At 37.4% G+C, this 20,018-nt stretch overlaps 1 protein-coding gene and 1 non-coding gene across 2 annotated transcripts in view; both read right to left on the bottom strand.

Annotated features, from left to right (window-relative positions):
• Positions 1–345: 345 nt before the first annotated feature.
• The window catches only part of LOC132829123 (glutamic acid-rich protein-like), a 46,850-nt gene continuing 27,177 nt past the window's right edge, over positions 346–20,018 (bottom strand). Inside the window, exons 2-7 of the mRNA XM_060846445.1 lie at positions 16,152–16,249; positions 14,956–15,002; positions 10,479–10,626; positions 8,045–8,188; positions 6,907–6,977; positions 346–1,137 (exon numbers count right to left, since the gene is read on the bottom strand). Coding sequence (XP_060702428.1) covers positions 427–1,137; positions 6,907–6,977; positions 8,045–8,188; positions 10,479–10,626; positions 14,956–15,002; positions 16,152–16,242 — 1,212 coding nt within the window. The 5' untranslated portion in view covers positions 16,243–16,249 and the 3' untranslated portion in view covers positions 346–426. The remainder of the gene's footprint in view (positions 1,138–6,906; positions 6,978–8,044; positions 8,189–10,478; positions 10,627–14,955; positions 15,003–16,151; positions 16,250–20,018) is intronic.
• LOC132829260 (U6atac minor spliceosomal RNA) lies at positions 3,322–3,444 on the bottom strand. The gene has a single exon (XR_009646232.1). It is a non-coding gene; the product is annotated as a U6atac minor spliceosomal RNA (small nuclear RNA).

Here is a 20,018-nt window from a genome sequence, read left to right on the forward strand (position 1 = left end):
AAATGACACACTGTCTAATCCACTGACAGACTAAGAGAATTTGAAACACATAGTGCAGTGTACTCGGGTGTGTAATTCAACAAACAGGAATCTCAAAGTGAATAAACCATTTGCTCTCGACAATTCCTTGCTCTGGTGTTGAAATTACTGAGTTACACACCGCTGCCTCATTATACAGCTGTACTTGATTTAGATAATTTGAGTGCCTGTGAGGCAGTGTTAAAAATGTTAACTTCACACACAAATAAATAATCCTTTTTGACACAAGGAGATTTTTATTTGGTGCAATAATAGCTGTATTTTTATTTAGAAACATTGCACTTCACTGATATAAACTAACATTTCTGTTTAGTCATTTCACACAAGGTGGAAATATTTTCTAGTCATTGCAACACATCACAAATACATCTAAGTTAGAACTTGAACCTAATTAGTCAATTTTCTACTTTCTTTGAATTTATTTTTACCGAAGTGTTTTCCCATGCCACCCTTCTTGTAAATACTTTCACCTCCATAATGCTTACTGCGTTTGAATACTCTGTACTTACTATATTCTTTATGCACTTTATAATCATGTTTTTTGTTGTCATCTTGCTTAATGAAATACTTGTGCTTCTCAAAGTCTTTATAATGGCCTTGGTGTTTGTTGTATGTTCCTTGTTTCACATTTTTCTCATGTCTTCTTGGAAAATCGACCTGGTTAAATTTACTCCCCTTATCGCATCCCTCTTCTTTGCCCTTGGAAAGCTTCTTGCCATCACCTTCTTTGAAGTGCTGCTCTTGATAGCCCTGGTGGCCCCTGTGTTTTTCCTCCTTGTGTTCCTTTTTGAAGTATTTATCATCTTTCTTTTCAAATTCAGGCTTGTGATCTTTTCTGTCCTTACTGGACCTGGTTTCTGAGTCTTTATCTTTTGGCTTATATCCACTTTTAATGCTTTTGATCTCCTTAATGTACGCAGAGATCTGTTTTTTATCAGCTGCCTCAAGCTTGCAGCCTCCTGGCTTTCCTTTCAGGGCGGTACATGTCTTTTTCAAATCTGTTCTGACAGGAGTTTGAGGAGGAAGCTTCTCAAGTTCATTGATGGCTTTCTCCGTTTCTGTGATCGCTATCTGATCCTCTAGCATAGTCCTTTCTGCCTGGTGAGAAAAAAAATATGCTCTGAAGAAATGTTATCATCCAGTGGTCTGACCAATATTTATCCACCAATTAACATCAGTAAAACAACTTGGTTCGTCTTTACATGTTGTTGTTTCTAAGAGCTTACTGAGCACAAATTAGCTGCTGTGTTTCCTACATTACAACGGTGACCACCATTCAAAACTATTTAATTGGCTGGAAAGCAATTTGGAACACTGAGATTGTGAAAGATTAATAAAAGGCAAGACTTTTTTAAAAAATCACAGGCAGCTGAAGGGGGAAGATGCTGAACAGAGGAACATACTTGTAAGACCAAGAATAAATTCACAGTTTCATTTTGGCCTGGGTCTGCTCATATATCACATATATCTTGTTATCACTCAGTATAAGCCAGATGGGAAAATAAGATCAAGAGGAGATCATTCAGCACCTTGAGTCCATTCTGGCATTCAATTAAAACATGGCTGATCTGTAATTTAAGTCCAAATACCTGCACCCAGATATCCCCAATATCACTTAATAACTTTGGTTAACTGAAACTTGTCAATCTAAGATTTGAAGGGCTTATGCTCGAAACGTCGAATTCTCTATTCCTGAGATGCTGCCTAACCTGCTGTGCTTTGACCAGCAACACATTTGCAGCAGCAATCTAAGATTTAGAACATAGAAAAGTACAGCACAGAACAGGCCCTTCGACCCATGATGTCGTGCAGAGGATTAATCCTAATGTAAAATAACCTAACCTAACCTACACATCCTTCAATTCACTGCTGTCCATGTGCATGTCCAGCAGTTGCTTAAATGTCCCTAATGACTCTGCTTTCACCACCACCGCTGGCAACGCATCCCATGCATTCACAACTCTCTGCATAAAGAACCTTCCTCTGACATCCCCTCTATACCTTTCTCCTAATATCTTAAAACTAGGACTCCTCGTGTCAGTCAATCCTGCCCTGGGGAAAAGTCTCTGGCTAATGACTCTATCCATGCTTCTCATTTCCTTGATTTGGAGATGTCGGTGTTGGACTAATTTCCTTGTATACCTCGATCAGGTCACCTCTCTTCCTCCTTCTCTCTAGAGAGAATAGTCCAAGTTTAGTCAACCTGTCTAAATAAGACAAGCCCTCCAGTCCAGGCAGCATCCTGGTAAACCTTCTTTGCACCCTCTCCAAAGTCCCTGTATCTTTTCTATAATAGGGCAACCAGAACTGGACACAATATTCCAAGTGTGGTCTCACCAGGGACTTGTAGACCTGTAGCAAAACCTCGCTGCTCTTAAACTTGATCCCCCTCTTAAACTCAATCCCCCATTTAGAATGAACAATTGATCTAGCAACAACGCTATTTGGAAGTATGGTCCAAATTTTCATTGGTATGGTGACTCAGTGGTTAGCCTTGCTGCCTCACGGTACCAGGGACACGGGCTTGATTCCAACCTTTGGCCAATGTCTGTGTGGAGTTTCTCCCTGTGTCTGCATGGGTGTGTTCCAGTTTCCTCCCATAGTCCAAAGATGTACTGGTTAGGTGGATTGGCCATAGGAACACAGGGATAGGATGGGTCTGGGTGGGATGCTCTCCAGAGGGTTGGTATGGACTCAATGGTCTGCTTCCACACTATAGGGATTTCACTGCTGAAAGGCCTGGCTCTGTTTTTATACCATGTCTTAGAGTCTTCTAATTTTCAGCCAAAATAGTTTATCTCTATCTACCCTGTTAGTTCCCTTTACGTTTTGAAAGCTAAATTTCAGGAATCTCTAGTTTGTGTAATCTTTCCTAATTTAATGTTTGAAATCTATGTATCATTCTGGTCATTGCAGTCCCTCATACATTAATATATCCTTCCTCATGTGTAGTGTCCAGAATTGAACTGGTGCAAGTTTAACTATTTGTATAACCATAGTATGATGTCTGTTTATTTATATTCAAGTCCCCCAGATAAAGGGACATTAGGATCAGATGCATTCTTTACTAGCATGTTTTGCTGAAAGCAATTTCATACAATATAAAATTTTATATTATTTAGAGCAAAAAAGGGAAAGTTCCCCTGACTTTTTTTTAACGTTAACCTACTTTTCTAATTAACCTGTTCATGATGTTATTACACTCATCTGGAGCAGGTAGGTCTTGAACGCCAGCCTCCCAGTCTAGGGGTAGGGACACTACCACTGATGATAAGAGGACCCCCAAAACAATTAGATGCCAGTAAGCAGATGGTAATGCCTTAATGATTTGTATGTTTAAAGTCACGTGAACCCCTGCCATCTTTATCAAGCAGAGTGCTAACCTTTTCTCCTTACATACAACATTATTCTCCTTTATATTTTTTCAGAACTGACTTCTCTAGTATGCATTGACATTGCTATAATATTTTATGTTTAGACATTTTGAAAGCATTAGGTCAACACAAAAGACTGACACATAGTTTGAAGGAATAGGAAACATAAGTTGTAATTTGGCAAATGAATCAGTTAAAATGAATGGAATATATTAAGGTCAGTATTGGAGTGCCTAACATTTCTGATCTATTTGAATTACCTGGAATCAGAAATGCACTAAATGTTGGTGAGCATTGCAAATGGCCCTAAACTGAGGGTGAATGAGTTTAGGGAATGTCGAAACTAATTAAAGAATTACAGAAGGTCCTCTGAAATGTTCATGAGTGGACAGAACCACAAAGATTAAAAATCAATACAGATATAATCAAGGCAATAAATACATTGAAAATAAAAATGATCACTGAGTAAACTTAGAGGGTTTACTTGTATTAACATGCTGATGTCAAGACAATATATGCTATATCTTTCTGTTTAGGGAAGCATTTTCTTCACAAAAATTACTGTGATCATGGAAGTCCAACATACATAAATATTAGTCAAAATTGTCTGTTTCAATGTTACCACTATATTTAGGATAATTACTAAAGTGCAAACATTTGCAAATTTCATTTAAATATTAAAAATCAAAGCAGTTGCCTGGAATAATGTTTACTTTATTGTTACTGTAGCAACTGGTGACCAACATTTCAAGAGTTTAAAAATAACAAATCAAACAATCTGATACCTTAGTATGCAACATCTATGTAGAAAATATTACTTCCTGCAGTCATATTTTGTCATTTTCCTAATCACTGTCTTAACCTTCTGGCTGTTAAACAATTGTTGTAATTTCACGCTCTGCCACTGATGTCACTAGAGTTCTTCTGTTTCATGTTTCCTAGCTTGTAAGGTGGAGAAAATTTGTTGCACTGGCCATTTCACCTTCTCAAGTTGTCACAAACTTAGCTAGTTAACAAATCACTGCTATAAAATCAGACTTTTACACAGAACCAAGGATAGAGTACACCACTGATGCTGAAAATTTGGAATAAAAATGCAAAATATTGGCAATAGTCAGTGGGTCATATCTAATACATTTCCCTCTCCACAGATAATGGCTGATCTGACTATTTCCAGCATTTTATGACAGGTAATATGGGTGGTGTTTTTCTTTCCTTAGAGATATCAAGAAAGGTGGAAAGATGAATAAATAATTGGATGAATTTGACATGGACAGAAACTTGCTCCCTTCTCATCAACTCTGTCATTAAATGCTACTGAAAATGGATGACTTTCTTGACTCACCACTTACCTTAAGTGATCAATTGATGGCTACTAAATAGCTTCAAATCACTATTTCCCCGAATACCGATGGTAGCAAAGGTGGCTAGTTTCATGACTTAAAAATCAGGTTGACTTGCCTATTAACTTTGGATGAAAATGTGTTGCTGGTTAAAGCACAGCAGGTTAGGCAGCATCCAAGGAACAGGAAATTCGACGTTTCGGGCCAGAGCCCTTCATCAGGAAATATTAACTTTGGCTGCCAATTACCCCAAATCCGGGAAAGTCAGAGGCAAGGATAGGGGTCAAAAATGGATGGTCTCTCAGAATCACCTCCTGACCCTTGTCTCGAACCCTATGTGCCGCATCCAACAACACAAAGAGAAAATGCCTTACCATCTCATCACTGGATTCCCTCCAGAGTAGGTCTTGAATCATGGTCCTTAGGTTATAGAAACTAATTGGCTGACATCTTCTGTCAACTTGACACCAGTGTCAAAGTGTCTGATAGGGCAAGAAGCTTGCTATGTGCTGCCTGTTAGTTTATAATGAGCTGATTAGTGTGTCGTACAGAGAATTATTTCATCAGTGGGTATGATGTGTCAGTCACCACATTATACATCACACTAACAGAGATGAAAAATATCTGTACTCTAGTAATTGCCTTAAATATAGTGGTAATATTGAAACAGATAAATTTTTACTAATATTTATGTATGTTGGACTGCCATGAAAGAGAGAGTGAATTCTATCTGTGTGCTATTTTCCAATTACCCCAACCTCTAGCCAGTTTCATCTACAGATTATTCATTCTGATTCTGTTAACTTCCACCACAGAGAGGAGTTCTATTGTAGAATGAAGAGATTGAGTGTGCCAACATGTGTAAAGATTTCTGTTTCAATGCCAGAAATTTTGAAAGTTGTGATGATGAACTTATACTTTGTAAAGCAGCTCACCCTTGGTAGCATATGGATGACCAGCCTTCTGTTCTATCACCAAGACTGATTCGACTCACAGGAGAGGACCACCGTGAGGCACATGTGCCTAAAAGGGTAACCATTGTGAGGACCACCACAGACTTAAGAAGCTTTTGCTGCTGAATTAAGATGGGAGGATTTTTGCAGTGGACTCCTTCTGTGCATCATACACAGTTGTAGCACAGTTTTGCTACACAACAGTATCTTAAACCCAAACCCCTCTCTTTGGCTGCATCATTCCCGCCAGGCAGCTAAAATCTAAGTTAGCCCATTATTATTAATTCTTGGTTTAATCCTCAATCTGGTAAATCTTGTTTTTACCCAGCTTTGACCTAATTCAAATTTTGATCCTTTACTGATTCCACTCTTGTTTAATATTTGTTATCTGCTTTTTCTACTTATAGTTCTTTTGCTTTATATTGTCATCCTTTATCTTCCCTGGTTTGTGTTTTTCCTCTTCACTAAGAGTCTATACTTCTTATTCAATCTTTTTATTCCCTATTTATAATTTCACACCTTTGTCAACTGCTCAACACAACCCAGTAGATTTCCCTCCTTAAACTCAAATTCAGTCTAATAAATTGACTAACACGAAACACTTCGAAGACCAATGTTCATATGTCACAGATGTTATTGTGAGAAATCATCAGTAGCAACAAAGTTGATTGTCCTGACTAATTTACTAGATCATATGAAGGTAGAGGGATGCTTCACTCACAGTTTTATCATCAAAGTTATGAATTTATCAATAAATTTAGAAACTGAATCAACATATTAATCAACAGATTTTCTGATGGTAAGAGGAGTTAAAGATTATTATTTCTGGTTTCATTAACGGATTTCAAAAAGTTCCAATATTTTGAAGGCGATTTACAATCTTTTGTTCACATGTAAATAGGTTGGCATTATTGATAGCTACAAATTTAATATTAAAATTCAAAAACGCTGACAGAGAAACTATAATTAACATTTGTTCAAGGGAAGCCATACGGTCAATTTTCTAGTAAACATACAGCCAAACACAATAATACAATCACTAAATAATACTGGATTGTCATATCTATTAATGGGTTCACTGCAATTAAGATATTCACTTCTGCCTTTACAGGAAAATACAAGATATGATATAATATTTCATGATCATTTTAAAATGGATATCATACATTTTTGTACATTTTAAAGAAGCCTTCTTACCAATTTCAAATCTTCATTATCAAGAAAGTCACTGTCAGAATACACCAACATATCGTCTACTTCAAAAACACCTGTGAAAATAGTCTGTGTGAGACATCATATAAACAGTGTAATAAAAGCAAAATACTGTGAATGCTGGAAACTTGAAACAGAACATGCAAATCTGAAGAAGGGTCATATTGGATGTAAAATGTTAACTGTTTCCCTCTCCACAGATACAGTTGAATTTCTCCAGCCTTTTCTGTTTTTGTTTCATTGGGACAATATCATATGTCGAGGTCTAAGTGCAACATTCAATCCACGGGAAAGCCATTTACATCATTTCACCTATTATTTTCTCTTTAAAAACATTAACCCTTCATGTGTGCTTTCATGATGTTATTAGGTCACAGGCTGAGCTGAATTCATTGAAGAGAAAGCTGGACATGCTTCTGGTCCAGGTGGATGTCGCTACTTACAAAACAATAGGGGCAAGACTTTACAATTTGTTTTCAACATGTAATCACAGGAAAACCCTACCACCAAGTCAAGAAAGCCCACTAGATCATGTGCCAATGAGGCACATAAGTGCTCACTTTGTGGGCTTTTCAGCATGTCATGTCCTCAGGGAACAATGTCCTGCCTTATTTGATCAGTCAGAGACCAGCAGGTGCTTTGGTCAGCAGTGTGCCCCTTTAGACAAGGAAGTTGCTGGCTTCACATCAGTTGACAAGGGACGGAACCATTTTTAGTGATGGGAGAAGCTTCCAGGAGGGACGGGGGCGGGGGGCAAGTGGATTCAGGAGAAATGAAGGGAAAGGCAAGAGGTGTTTTCCATCACTACCTATACCCTGATCCTCCAAAGATGTGAAGGTTAGGTGGATTGGCCATGCTAAATTGTCCATAGTGTCTAGGGAGGTACAGGCTATGTGGATTAGCTATGGGAAATGTGAGGTTAAAGGATGGCTCTGGGTGGAATGCTCTTCAAAGAGTTGGTATGGGTTGAATGGTCTGTTTCCACACTGTAGGATTCTCTATATCATAGATTGAACAACTTGTGTTTTATATCACTACATCCATGACTGTATAACCTGGAGTTTGAATTATTCTATCCACTCAGAAGCTTCAAAATTTAAAAAAAGTATCATGCAATGCTTACCTACAATCAACTGGACACCCATGCTGAACACCACAAATGCTGCAGCAACTATAATGCATCGATTTAAGGTGATTTGTGCCCAAGGGTCCTCTTCAGCAATTTGCTTTGCTTGAATTCTTTCAACGGCCTCTTTTTGCAACTTCACTGACAAAGGAAGGACAAAAATAAATGTTTACTTCCCTCCCTATTTTTGGTCACTGTACTTCTCATTGCTTCCTTTCATGAGGTAGTGGTAGTAGAAAGAAAATGAATCCTTAGAATCAGAGAAAAGAAATCTGCTCACAGCAAATAGTTTGTATGAAATACATGGAAAAAGTTAGATATATCCATGCAAAATCATAAGAAATTCAAAGCTCCAGAATTGACTTGGAACTTTCCCAGGTAGATTTTCTTTTTGGTTTGCATTTAACATTGGGTTTGAAAAGTGGTCACACAATTTGTTCTTTATGACACCCACTTAATTTTAAAGGCCTATTCAATTTGAACTGGCAAGGTAAGGACTCACCAGTTTATGGTTAATTATACTAAAATCCAACTTATTTACAATTGTTTTGCTACAGTTAAAATCATACCCATTTCTTGCAAAGAAAATTAAACTTTGAAGCCTGATGTTCATAAACCACATCACACAGTCCCTATGTATTGAGAAATGCTGATAAAGCATTTAATTGTATACAAATAGTTTGCCAAAATTTCTGGTTGCAATTAATGTTCCGATTCAATGGTTAACAGAAAATCTAGAATTAATTTCACATAAAGGAAATGACTGTTTTTGTACCATCAGGATTTTCTATTAAAAAGCATATTTCTTAATAATTAGATATTAAGGTAATTTCCTAGTGTCTACGCTGGTACAGTGCTCACCAAAAGAGAAAATGCTGGAAAATCTCAGCAGGTCTGGCAGCATCTGCAAGGAGAGAAAAGAGCTGACGTTTTGAGTCTAACTGGCCCTTTGACAAAGCACCCTTTCTAATTGACCTTTTCTCTTTTGGTTTCAGATTCCAGCATCCGCAGTAATTTGCTTTTATTGGTACAGTGCTCAATCATCTCACTGCACTGATGATATTGGTGTTTCTTCATGGAAATGAATTTAATGTTTTCGCAATAAGACTTGTAGCAGCCTTTTGTGATATCTATGAACCTGTTTTTTCTATTTCCTTTCCTGATTTAATGGGAATTTAAGAGTGCCAATTTGTCTTGTGCTTCTTGGAGGAAGAAGAGAAAAGACTGCACAGCAAAATAAGCTGTTGCATCAAACTGAATCTGTGCTCACCTATCAGTATTCTATCAATACATACATAAGCAGCTATGCAGTTACCCAGAACTATTTGGATGGGACTTGAGATCATTGGACTGGCATCCACTGCAAACCCACTTCCAGCCAACATATACTAGTGGGTTGGTAATGTCAGAGGAGCAATGTTCAGTTAAATGCTTAAATCCACTTCTTTTGCTTCAGTTCTGGTTGTGATTTCAAGATTGAGTTCAGTTGAGAAGAAATTATGTTGTAGTTCTCAAACAGAAGTTGTAGTCATGTGTTGCTGAACTATGAGATGAGAGCACGAGCCTGAAAGTTCCCAGTCATGTTATGATTTTAGAGTATACCCTGTTCACTTAGTTTTTTTTAAACCACTGTAAGTGCAGCTATTCAAAATCAGTCTACATCATTAAGTTTGTAGGGCATTTATATTAAAGGTCTAACAATTAAGAATTTGTGACTGAATATTTGAAAATTCTATTGGAAGCACTTCATAGAAAATTTTACATGTAGCTCTAAAAGTGTTATGATACAAAGAATATCCAGCTGGCAAACAACTACATATTTAAATATTAAAGATGTCAGTGGGTAAGCTACTGTTAGACAGTTTCAAATATCAAAAGTTAGATTTATATAAATAAGTTAATTTAGAAGTTTTTTCATCTGGCCAATACATATTCTATGTGATATAATTATTAATATTGTTTTAATCTGTATGCGTTATTTGATGTAAATTTGGCTACCCTGTCAGTAAAACCATCATGTAGTGGGGATGAAAACATTGAGATTTCATCAGAGCCCCTTCTAGTGCCATCGTTGCTACCTGAGCAGTTTGCACAGTGTGCATCATTGAGAAGGATGAAGATTGCTGTGTGGACCGTGCAGGCAGTGGTCTTTAATGCTGCCTTCCTTGATAAATCAATTGACTCTTTTTAGAGACTGCTGTATGAAATGATTACTCTCCAAAAGGTCTTGCTTTCTCTGATCATCAAAGAATTGTTTTCATTAAAAGAGAGCATAACAATTTCAATCAGGTCCTAATTGGCACAGTTCAGAAAATTTACAACTTGGAGTTCAACTTGTACTTAAACTTAGCATGTAACAATTTTTTTAATGCAATATTCTTTCCCTTCTGTTTTTAACAGTGAATCATAAGGTGGTCTTTCTTTGCATTACCTTCCTCTGGCTTCTTACTGCTCAGTTTTCTATCCTTTTGTGCTTCAGTACTTGATTTTTGTCTGGCCATTTGTCTATCACGTGCACCCTTATATTTTTCTGCCTTTACTTCCTCAATTTGTAACTCATCTTCTTCCTTTTCTGTGTCCTGCAAAAAAGTACATAATTGTATCATAAAACCTTGTTGGGCAAGGCCAAAAGAAGAATTTCTTATGAGCACAAATATCTTATTCCATGTTGGCATTATCCATTAGTACTAGTATGATATGGAGAGAAAGTGGATGAGCGACATCAGTTTTACTTGAGTTCTAGATATCAATCTTGGCTCAATGCTAAAGCTCCTATGTTGGAGGAAGAAAATTGCAGCTTTGAATGTCACTATAGAGGCTTGAACATATAATCTGAAGAACTGGTCTCCATCAACCTTGGATATATTCAATATCCACGTGTGCTTGGGTAGAGAACTTAAAAGATTCACCACCTTCTGACAGAAAGTACTTCCCTTCATCGCCATCTTAAATGGGCAACCCCTTATTCTGAAACTTTGTCTACCAGTCCTCGACTCTTGCTTCTCAGGGTCTATCTTATCAAGAATTTTATATATTTCGAAAAGGTCACCTTTCATTCTCATTAATTAGCACAGGCAGAACTAACTGATACTTCATCATTTTGACAGCTCAATCATCCCTGTAGTCAACTAAGTAAAACTTCTTTGAACTGCCTTAAATGCAAGTATCCCTCCTTAAATAAGAAGAGTAGTGCTAAATGTAGTACAAGTGTGCGATCGTACTAACATATGTAAAGTTGTAACAAGACTTCCCAACTTTTATACTGCATCCCATTTGCCATTGTTATGAACAAGGAGGAGTCAGAACTGTAACCCTACCCTAATTCTTCATAACCTTTTGAAAAGGAAGATGTCATTATTTGTTAAGCCCCGAGCATGTGATCAATTTTTAACCAACAGCAAGCTTTCTTGGATTTAAATAAAGAAGATTACTTGTTCACACATTTACCATGAAAATGTAATGCTATGTCATTCACTCATATATGGGCACAAACACTTGAGAAAAATACAGCGCAAGAGAATAATGCACTTTTGCAAGTTATAAATAAAAGAATTACTCATATGTTGGTTCATCTTAGTAAAAACATGCATTGCAGATATGGTAAAGGAGTATATCATTTCAAATGATAATTTTGCTGTTTTTCAATGACCAACTGGATCCTCCAGCATCCCTGTCCCAGTTCTGGAGTAATATGATTCATTATTTGTAGCCAGTTTTAGTTAGATGATTAATACTGACTAATACATTCCTGATGAAGGGCCCCTGCCCGAAACATCGTTTTTCCTTCTCTTTGGATGCTGCCTGACCTGCTGTGCTTTTCCAGCACCACTCTAATCTTGACTCTAATCTCCAGCATCTGCAGTCCTCACTTTTGCCTAATACATGATTGCTCTTTCTGAAAATTAATCTGCCTGAATATATTATGATTTTCTAAATGCATTGTTACCACTTTTGTAATAATTTACTTGATGCATCTCGAACATCCATTCTCAAATCATGCATTATTCTAAATTTGGAGGCTAGTTCTAGAAAATAAAGAATGGAAGATGGCATTCACACCTACTTATAGTGAACAGATTTCTGCAGCTCTCTTATCTGAATCTGAAAGTACATTGATTCTGAGTTTAGGGTAAGTCCACAAATAATTACAAGTGTAAATTTCACAAATGAACCTTCTCTTGATATGTAAATTTAAGGGGGATCCCGCCCATAGCAAACTAATTAGCAAACCAATTAGGTCTTTCTGGAAACCTGAGCCGTCTGTGCAGAAATAGTTTTTGAGACTTTTTTTCTAAGAAGACAAGTCCAGCTAATGCTATACCAAATACAGTCCATTTTTAGAGTTACGAATCTGACAACAAAGTCTGGACATGACATACTAAAGGCGAGTGTTCTATTTGCCTTCTTAGTTACTCGCTCTTAAGCCATGCTAAAGTTGTGTGTCTCATATTTGAGGGTATCAGATTCCTCTCCACTGTAGCAAACTGCAATTACTATTTAAGTAATATTTTCTTGTCTATTTTTCCTACCACTATGGATGAAGTCACATATTCTACACTATACTTACACTGTCAGCTAAATCACTACTCATTCATTTAACTTCCTCACAACTTATTTTTCCACCTGTCTTTGTATCATCAGCAAATATGGCTTCAATGCACTTGATTCCTCCAACCAAGTCATTAGTATTGATTGTAAATAGCTGAGGCCCCAATGCTTATCCCTGTGGCATTCCATAATTACAGTTTGCCAACATACAATACATTTGCCAAGCATGAATGCTCTTTCTGAAAATTAAGCTGCTTGATTATTTTCTTAATAATTTACTTAATGTATCTCTAACATCCATTCTCAAATCATGCCGTCCTGGACAAGATATTAAGAAACACTTTATACCAATATGTATTTTCTTACTGATTCTTTTAGGAGATTCAGTATCACTGACAAGTCCAGCTTTAGCTGCCCTTCTCTAATTGACCTTGAACTAAGTGGCCTGCTAGGCAATTTCAGAGGGTAAAAACAATGATTGCAGATGCTGGAAACCAGATTCTGGATTAGTGGTGCGGGAAGAGCACAGGAGTTCAGGCAGCATCCGAGGAGCAGTAAAAAAAGGGCTTTTGCCCAAAATGTCGATTTCACTGCTCTTCAGATGCAGCCTGAACTGCTGTGCTCTTCCATCACAACTAATCCAGAATTTCAGAGGGTAATTAACAGTTAACCACATTGCTGTGGACCTGGAGTGAAAACGATAGCAGATTTCCTTCCTAAAAGGGACATTAGCAAGCTAGATACTTTAAAATGATGATTAATGATAGCTTCATGGTTAGCATTACTTCCATTACTTAAACTGGATTACAATTCCAAATTTTTTAATTAAATGAACTTAAATGCTACCATCTGCTGTAGGAGTTGAATCCACATCTAGAGAGTATTAGCATGCAACTTTTGATAACTAATTCCACAACATTACATCACTATCTCCCATATATTCTGTGTAAAACTGTTTTGTTACATTATTGCGGAAGATTTGGACAACAGACCTGTGACTTCCATTATATTACATTATATTTACAGCATGACAACACGCTGTTGGATCAAACAAGTCAACGCCATTATTTATGCTTCACAGCTGGCCCTTCCTATCCTTCGTCAGCAATCTTCCTTCGTATACCTTTATCCTTCATATGATTATGTACTTTCCACGTAATTGCATCTATGCTGGTCACTTTAGCTTAGGGGCTTCCTAAAGTGTGATTCAGGGCCCCAAATGGTGCTGTGAGCTGAACTTTAGGAATTACAAATTCTGAGGGAACAATTGCCATCTCGGACCATCCCCTCACCTTAGAGTGCTTTCATAGGCCTTACCCCTTCACCTTTCTTATTTTTAATTGCCACCAAGGAGTCACAACCATTTTCAACCTTCTCAACAGGGTCACACTTGGAAAACATTGGAAAGCACTGTTTTAACTACTCCTTGTGGTAGATCATTTCACATTTTAGCCTCTCAGGACAATGCTGCACTTGCCTTTCTTAGTTGATCTATTAGTAATATTGATGACTCTTAGTTCTAGCCTCTCTCACAAGGGGTAACATTTTTTCTATGTTTACCCTTTCAAACTCTTCAATAATCATAAAGACCTTCATCAGTCACGTCACAGGTTTCTTGTTTCCAAAAGAAATTTTCTCCCACCTATTTATTCAATATTTCTTGATAGATATGACTTTTCAGTTTCTGTATCTTCCCAGTTTTTTAAAACTGTCCAGTGTTCTACATCCATTCTATAATATGAAAATCAGAACTGTTAACAACATTCTAATTGTGCTCTAAACAACTTTCTGCACATATTTAATATAACCTCTCTACTATACTATTCCATTCTTCTCAAAAATGTTCTGAGTGCTTTACTTGTTATCTTTTAAATGTCCTTATTAACCTAGCTGTCACTTAATCTAGTGATTTGCTGTGGACAGGGTTTACGATCAGGAAATTCTGAACTCCATGATCCTATTCAAATAGATTCCTCATCTGAAATCCAGATTGAGAAACTGGTCTGGCCAACTTTTGGGCAGGTAACTGTCCAGAAGAGGCCACTACCCAGAGATGGCTATGTTTTATAGTTGTTGAGGATAAGAATTGTAAGGGTGAAATGGTGGGAATAATTGGGTGGCACTGATCATGTGGTGGGAAAAGGGAGATTGATGGAATGGGGGAGATTGAAAGGTTTTAGTGATTATGGCGTCATGGGAAATCCTGGGGGTTAGTGATGATGGGTTGAGAAGAAATTATATGATAAGTTCTATTCACGAACAAATATCTAATGTACATCTTCAAAACTATTTCTATCATGTGCTCAGTGTCATAATTCAGTATCAAATAACATTCTTTAATACAAACAATGAGCACTTACGTCTGATTTTTCACTGATCTTTTTACTTTTCTTCAATATAGGAACATCTGTAGTGAAAGAATCAAACGTTAGACAATTCCAAGATAGCTCACTGCTGAACCTATCCTTTGTGAGGAATCTACACTTCATTGCAATTGTTACAATTATGTGGACAAATAAAATGGAAAAGTACAAAAATAAATGAATGTGAGAAAAAGATTACAATGATCTAATTATTAACTGACAACTTTGTGACAAAATGGAAAGGCAACAGAATTTGAGGTGGGAATCTATAAAAGATCAAAGTAAAGAGTTATCATGTGTGAATAGTTCTTCCATTGGCACACATTTATTTATTAACCTCTCTTCCTGCTGTCATATTTTGTATCTTCATAAATTTCCATGTCCACATTTATAATAAAATCTACTTGTTGACTTGTTATTCAGTACTGTAATTGCAATCATTTGCCAGCAGTGGCAGTATGATGTTTCAGTTTTGTAAGTACCAGTTTGCATCAGAGAGAAGCATCTTTGCCATCCAATTCTGTTTCCCAGCCTCCTAAATTCTCTCATTTTCATACTTAATACCAAATATTGTCAAATCAAATATTATAAAAAACAAGTTAGAGTTGTATTTGTGCCCCTATTTCAATAGTTCTCTAATTCTTCTTCATCTGAAGACTGTAACATCACTGGTCAATGCCATGATAGTTTGATTAGTAAATTGAAGTGATAAGTAAACATGGAAGAATATTGAATGAGGGCAACGAGGAGCATGAATATGAGCATAAAGAATAAGAAAAATGCTATGGTGAAGCACACAAACGCAGCAACAAATGGAACGACATGGCTTCACACGTATAATTACTCACAAAAGTTCTCAAACTGAACTACCTCAACAGTGGGAGAGGGGAAAGCAAAGGAAGATTTTTTTATTGGAAGGGAATCATTGGTAGTAAATTATCCCCAGCAATCGCCCTCACATCCCATTGCATATTTGAATTGAGATTAGTGGTGATACAAATATAGTCTGTTGTGAAAAAGAAAGTAATGTTGGCGAAAACAGATGAAACTAACAGAATAGTATGTCTTCCAAACACTGCCACAATAAACTTATACCTGGTCATGCTTCTAAATTAACGCAAAGTTAAAAAGCAGAACCCTTTTTAAGCTGTTGTTGTAAAATGCGATATTACAATGTTTTGACTTTCATACACCTTGATTTAGCAGGGGCGTTTCTTGAGGTACTATTTCTTGTATTGCATCCGCGAGATCTTCCTCAACTGATTTGAAAATGTCTTCCTCCATGTTAGATCTTTAAAAAGATTAAAAGAAATTGCTTAATTTTGTTGTAATCTCTGTTGAGGATTATTTTACAGCATTTCATGAAAATACACAGATCATGAGAGAATGTTATTATCACAGAAACATGTTTTATTTCGCATTTTTAAAATATACACACCTAAAATACAGATTACTATGTCACCAAAGGCCTAAAATCACAGCAGCAGCAAAACAGATTTTGATTTTAAAAATCCCTTTGATCTGGTTGGCTGAGGAACAATTGTGCAAACCTACTGTTTAACATGAATTGACAGAGTCAACTCCGCTCAATGACATGCCTAGTGTTTAGCTACATCACATTCCAGAGGTAAATATACAAATATACACATCTAGGGGAACTTGCATATTGACCCCATCTGGTAACTGACTGTTACCATCTCTACTTATTTCAAGGAAACTGACTGTAACATGACAATAGCCTCACTGCAGAAAACCAAAGGGCCAGTTTTAATGTTCCTACTGGGTGAACTGGAATTCTTATAGTTTATGTACAAGATCTCTTAAATGTCTGTGAAAGAGACAAAATCAGTTATCTCCTCGAAAGGATCTGATGCTTGTCAGAAATTGTTAAATAAAAAAAGCCTTGTTAAAAGGATCAATTAACTGATTTTAATTGGTTTGCTATTTTGGTAGATTGTTGCATTTATTTGTTTCTGTATTCTACTTCACCTGTAAACAAATTTGAACACTTTAATTTTAGCCTGTATTCCAAATGATGGAGGATGAGTTAGACATTTTATGTATTCTCCAGTTATTGATATGCACTTTCAAGGGACTAATTGTTAAACATGGACATGCTAACCCACTCATTGGAAAATGAAGATTTAGGTTCTGGTTCATAGAGTATTTGATCTGTCCGTAGGAACTGTCGTCAAACTATGAACAGAAGAGTAAGTGTTGGAGGAAGCCTGTGTATTGATAATGCTGAATTTTGATGTTTACGTTTTGCAAATGTTTTGGTAATCTTGTTAAATCAGAGTCATTTTAGTAGAAATTTGGTACTGTTGCTGTCATAAAAGAAAGGCTTACATTATATATGGCCCTTTACATGACTACTGGATGATCAAAGCATTTTACAACTAATAAAGTAATTTCAATCACTGTGCAATGTACGAAATATGGCAGCTAATTTGTGGATGGCAAGCTCCCACAAACAACAATGTGATAAGGACTAGACTTTTTTGTGATTGACTGAGGGATAAATATTGGCCAGAGCACTCCTTGAAATAGTGCCTTGGGACCTTTTATATCCACCTGAGAGAAGAGGCAGAACATTAGTTTAATGTTTGATGCAAAAGGCACCATCTCTGACAGGACACCATTCACTCATTAGTTTGTTACAGGTCATGTCCTACAGAGGGAATTGAAAACAGAGCCTTCTGTTATGGAACTGAAGATGTTTCTATCTGAGCCACAGTTAGCACACAATGGAACTCTTGTTGAAAATTCCATTGTTTTTCAGGTGTTGTTCATGAACATAACTAGAAACAGACAGGGAAGTAAAATTTAAATCAATATTTCCAGAACAGAAAGGCCCAGCAAAACTCACATTGACATGGAGTCATTGACATACAACACAGAAACAGGCCTTTTGGTTGAAATCATCTGCACCGACCAGATACCCCAATCTGACCTCGTCCCATTTGCCAGCAGTTGGCCATATACCTCGAAACACTTCCTATCCATATACCCATCCAAATGCCATTTAAATGTGCAATTGTGCCCACCTCCACAACTTCCTTTGGCAGCTCATTCTATACAGCATCACCCTCTGTATGAAAAATTTACCCCTTAGACCCTTATTAAATCTTTCCCCTCTCACCTTAAACCTATACCCTCTAGTTTTGGATTCCCTCACCCTCAGAAAAAAACTTTGGCTATTCACCCTATTCATGTCCCTTATGATTTTATAAACCTCTATAAGGTCACCCCTCAACCTCTGACATTCCAGAGAAAAAAGCCCAGCCTATTCAGCCTGTCTCTATAACTCAAACCCTCCAGACCCAGCAACATTCTTGTAAATCTTTTCTGCACCCTCTCAAGTTCACAACATCCTTCTAATAGAAGGGCAAGCAGAATTATATGCAATCTACTAAATGTGACCTCACCAATGTCCTCTACAGCCACAGCATGATGTCTGAACTCCTATAAACACATTAGTATTTGATGCGAAATGTTATGGTGTGGTATGACAACACAACATCTGTTGATGTTGATAACATGACTAACTTTAAGAGAGATCATTATTTCCTTTACCATAACTTTAGAATGTAAAAACTGCAGTCCGATGGTAACTATAAGGGAAAAAAGAAATATAAACCTTTATAATCAAGATTCAATCATGCAGACGCCTATCTTTCTTGCAAGACTGTATTGAAATTCCTGTAAGTCAGTTCAGTTTATCTTAGAATAGCAATCACTTCAAGACTCTGTGATAATGATAGTGCATTTCCTTCCTTAGCTTCACTGCAGTGTTTGATTAAGCTGATCATGCCATTCTTCACCATCAGCTATTTGTTTTGCTGTTTAGGCCTGCAAATTCGCCCTTGGGTGGTTCAACTCACCTGTCTGAACAAAACCAGCATATCTTTAGCTATGCTTCCCTTCCTTCCCCAACATTATTTCCTTTGGATTTTCCCAAGGAACTATTTTTGGCTTCCTTTGCCTTATCAAACATCTTTATTGCACACAGATCTGGTCACCACACGATCAGAAAGACGTTGCTAGTATGGAGGATTTAGTATGAAGAAAGGTTGGATAGACTGGGTTTATTTTCACTGGATCACAAGAGGTTGAGGGACGATCTGAAAGAAGTTTATAAGATTATAGAGTCATAAAGACGTACAGTATGAAAACAGATCCTTCGATCCATGCCGTCCATGCCGACCAGATATTCCAACCCAATCTAGTCCCACCTGCCAGCACCCAGCCCATATCCCTCCAAACCCTTCCCATTCATATACCCATCCAAATGCCTTTTAAATGTTGCAATTGTACCAGCCTCCACCACATCCTCTGGCAGCTCATTCCATACATGTACTAAACTCTGTGTAAAAGTTGCCCTTTCCGTCTCTTTTATATCTTTCCCCTCTCACCCTAAACCTATGCCCTCTAGTTCTGGACTCCATGACCCTAAGGAAAATACTTTGTCTATTTATCCTATCCATGCCCCTCTTAATTTTACAAACCTCGATAAGGTCACCCCTCAGCCTCCAAAGCTCCAGGGAAAACAGCCCCAGTCTGTTCAGGCTCTCCCTATAGTTCAAATCCTCCAACCCTGGCAACATCCTTTCAAGTTTCACAACATCTTTCCAATAGGAAGGAGACAAGAATTGCACGCAATATTCCAACAGTGGCCTAACCAATGTCCTCTACAGCCGCAACATGACCTCCCAACTCCTGTACTCAATACTCTGACTAATCAAAGAAAGCATACCAAACACTTTCTTCACTATCCTAATTGAATGGCATGGATAGAATGGAAAGTATGAGGCTACTTCCCTGGGTGGTGGGGTCAATTACTAGGGGATACAGGTTCAAGATGTAGAGGTAGTGGAGCGGGGGGGGGGGGGGCGCAGGGGGAGGAAATTTAAAAGAGATGCACAAGGCAAGTTTTTCACACAAAGGGTGGTGAGTATTTGGAATGCACTGCCAGAGGAGGTGGTGGAAGCAGACACAATAGCAGCATTCAAGAAGCACCTGGATGAATACATAAAAAGCAAGTTGATAGAGGGATATGG

Source organism: Hemiscyllium ocellatum, chromosome 28, assembly GCF_020745735.1.
Source record: "Hemiscyllium ocellatum isolate sHemOce1 chromosome 28, sHemOce1.pat.X.cur, whole genome shotgun sequence".
In the NCBI taxonomy this organism is placed as follows: Eukaryota; Metazoa; Chordata; class Chondrichthyes; order Orectolobiformes; family Hemiscylliidae; genus Hemiscyllium; species Hemiscyllium ocellatum.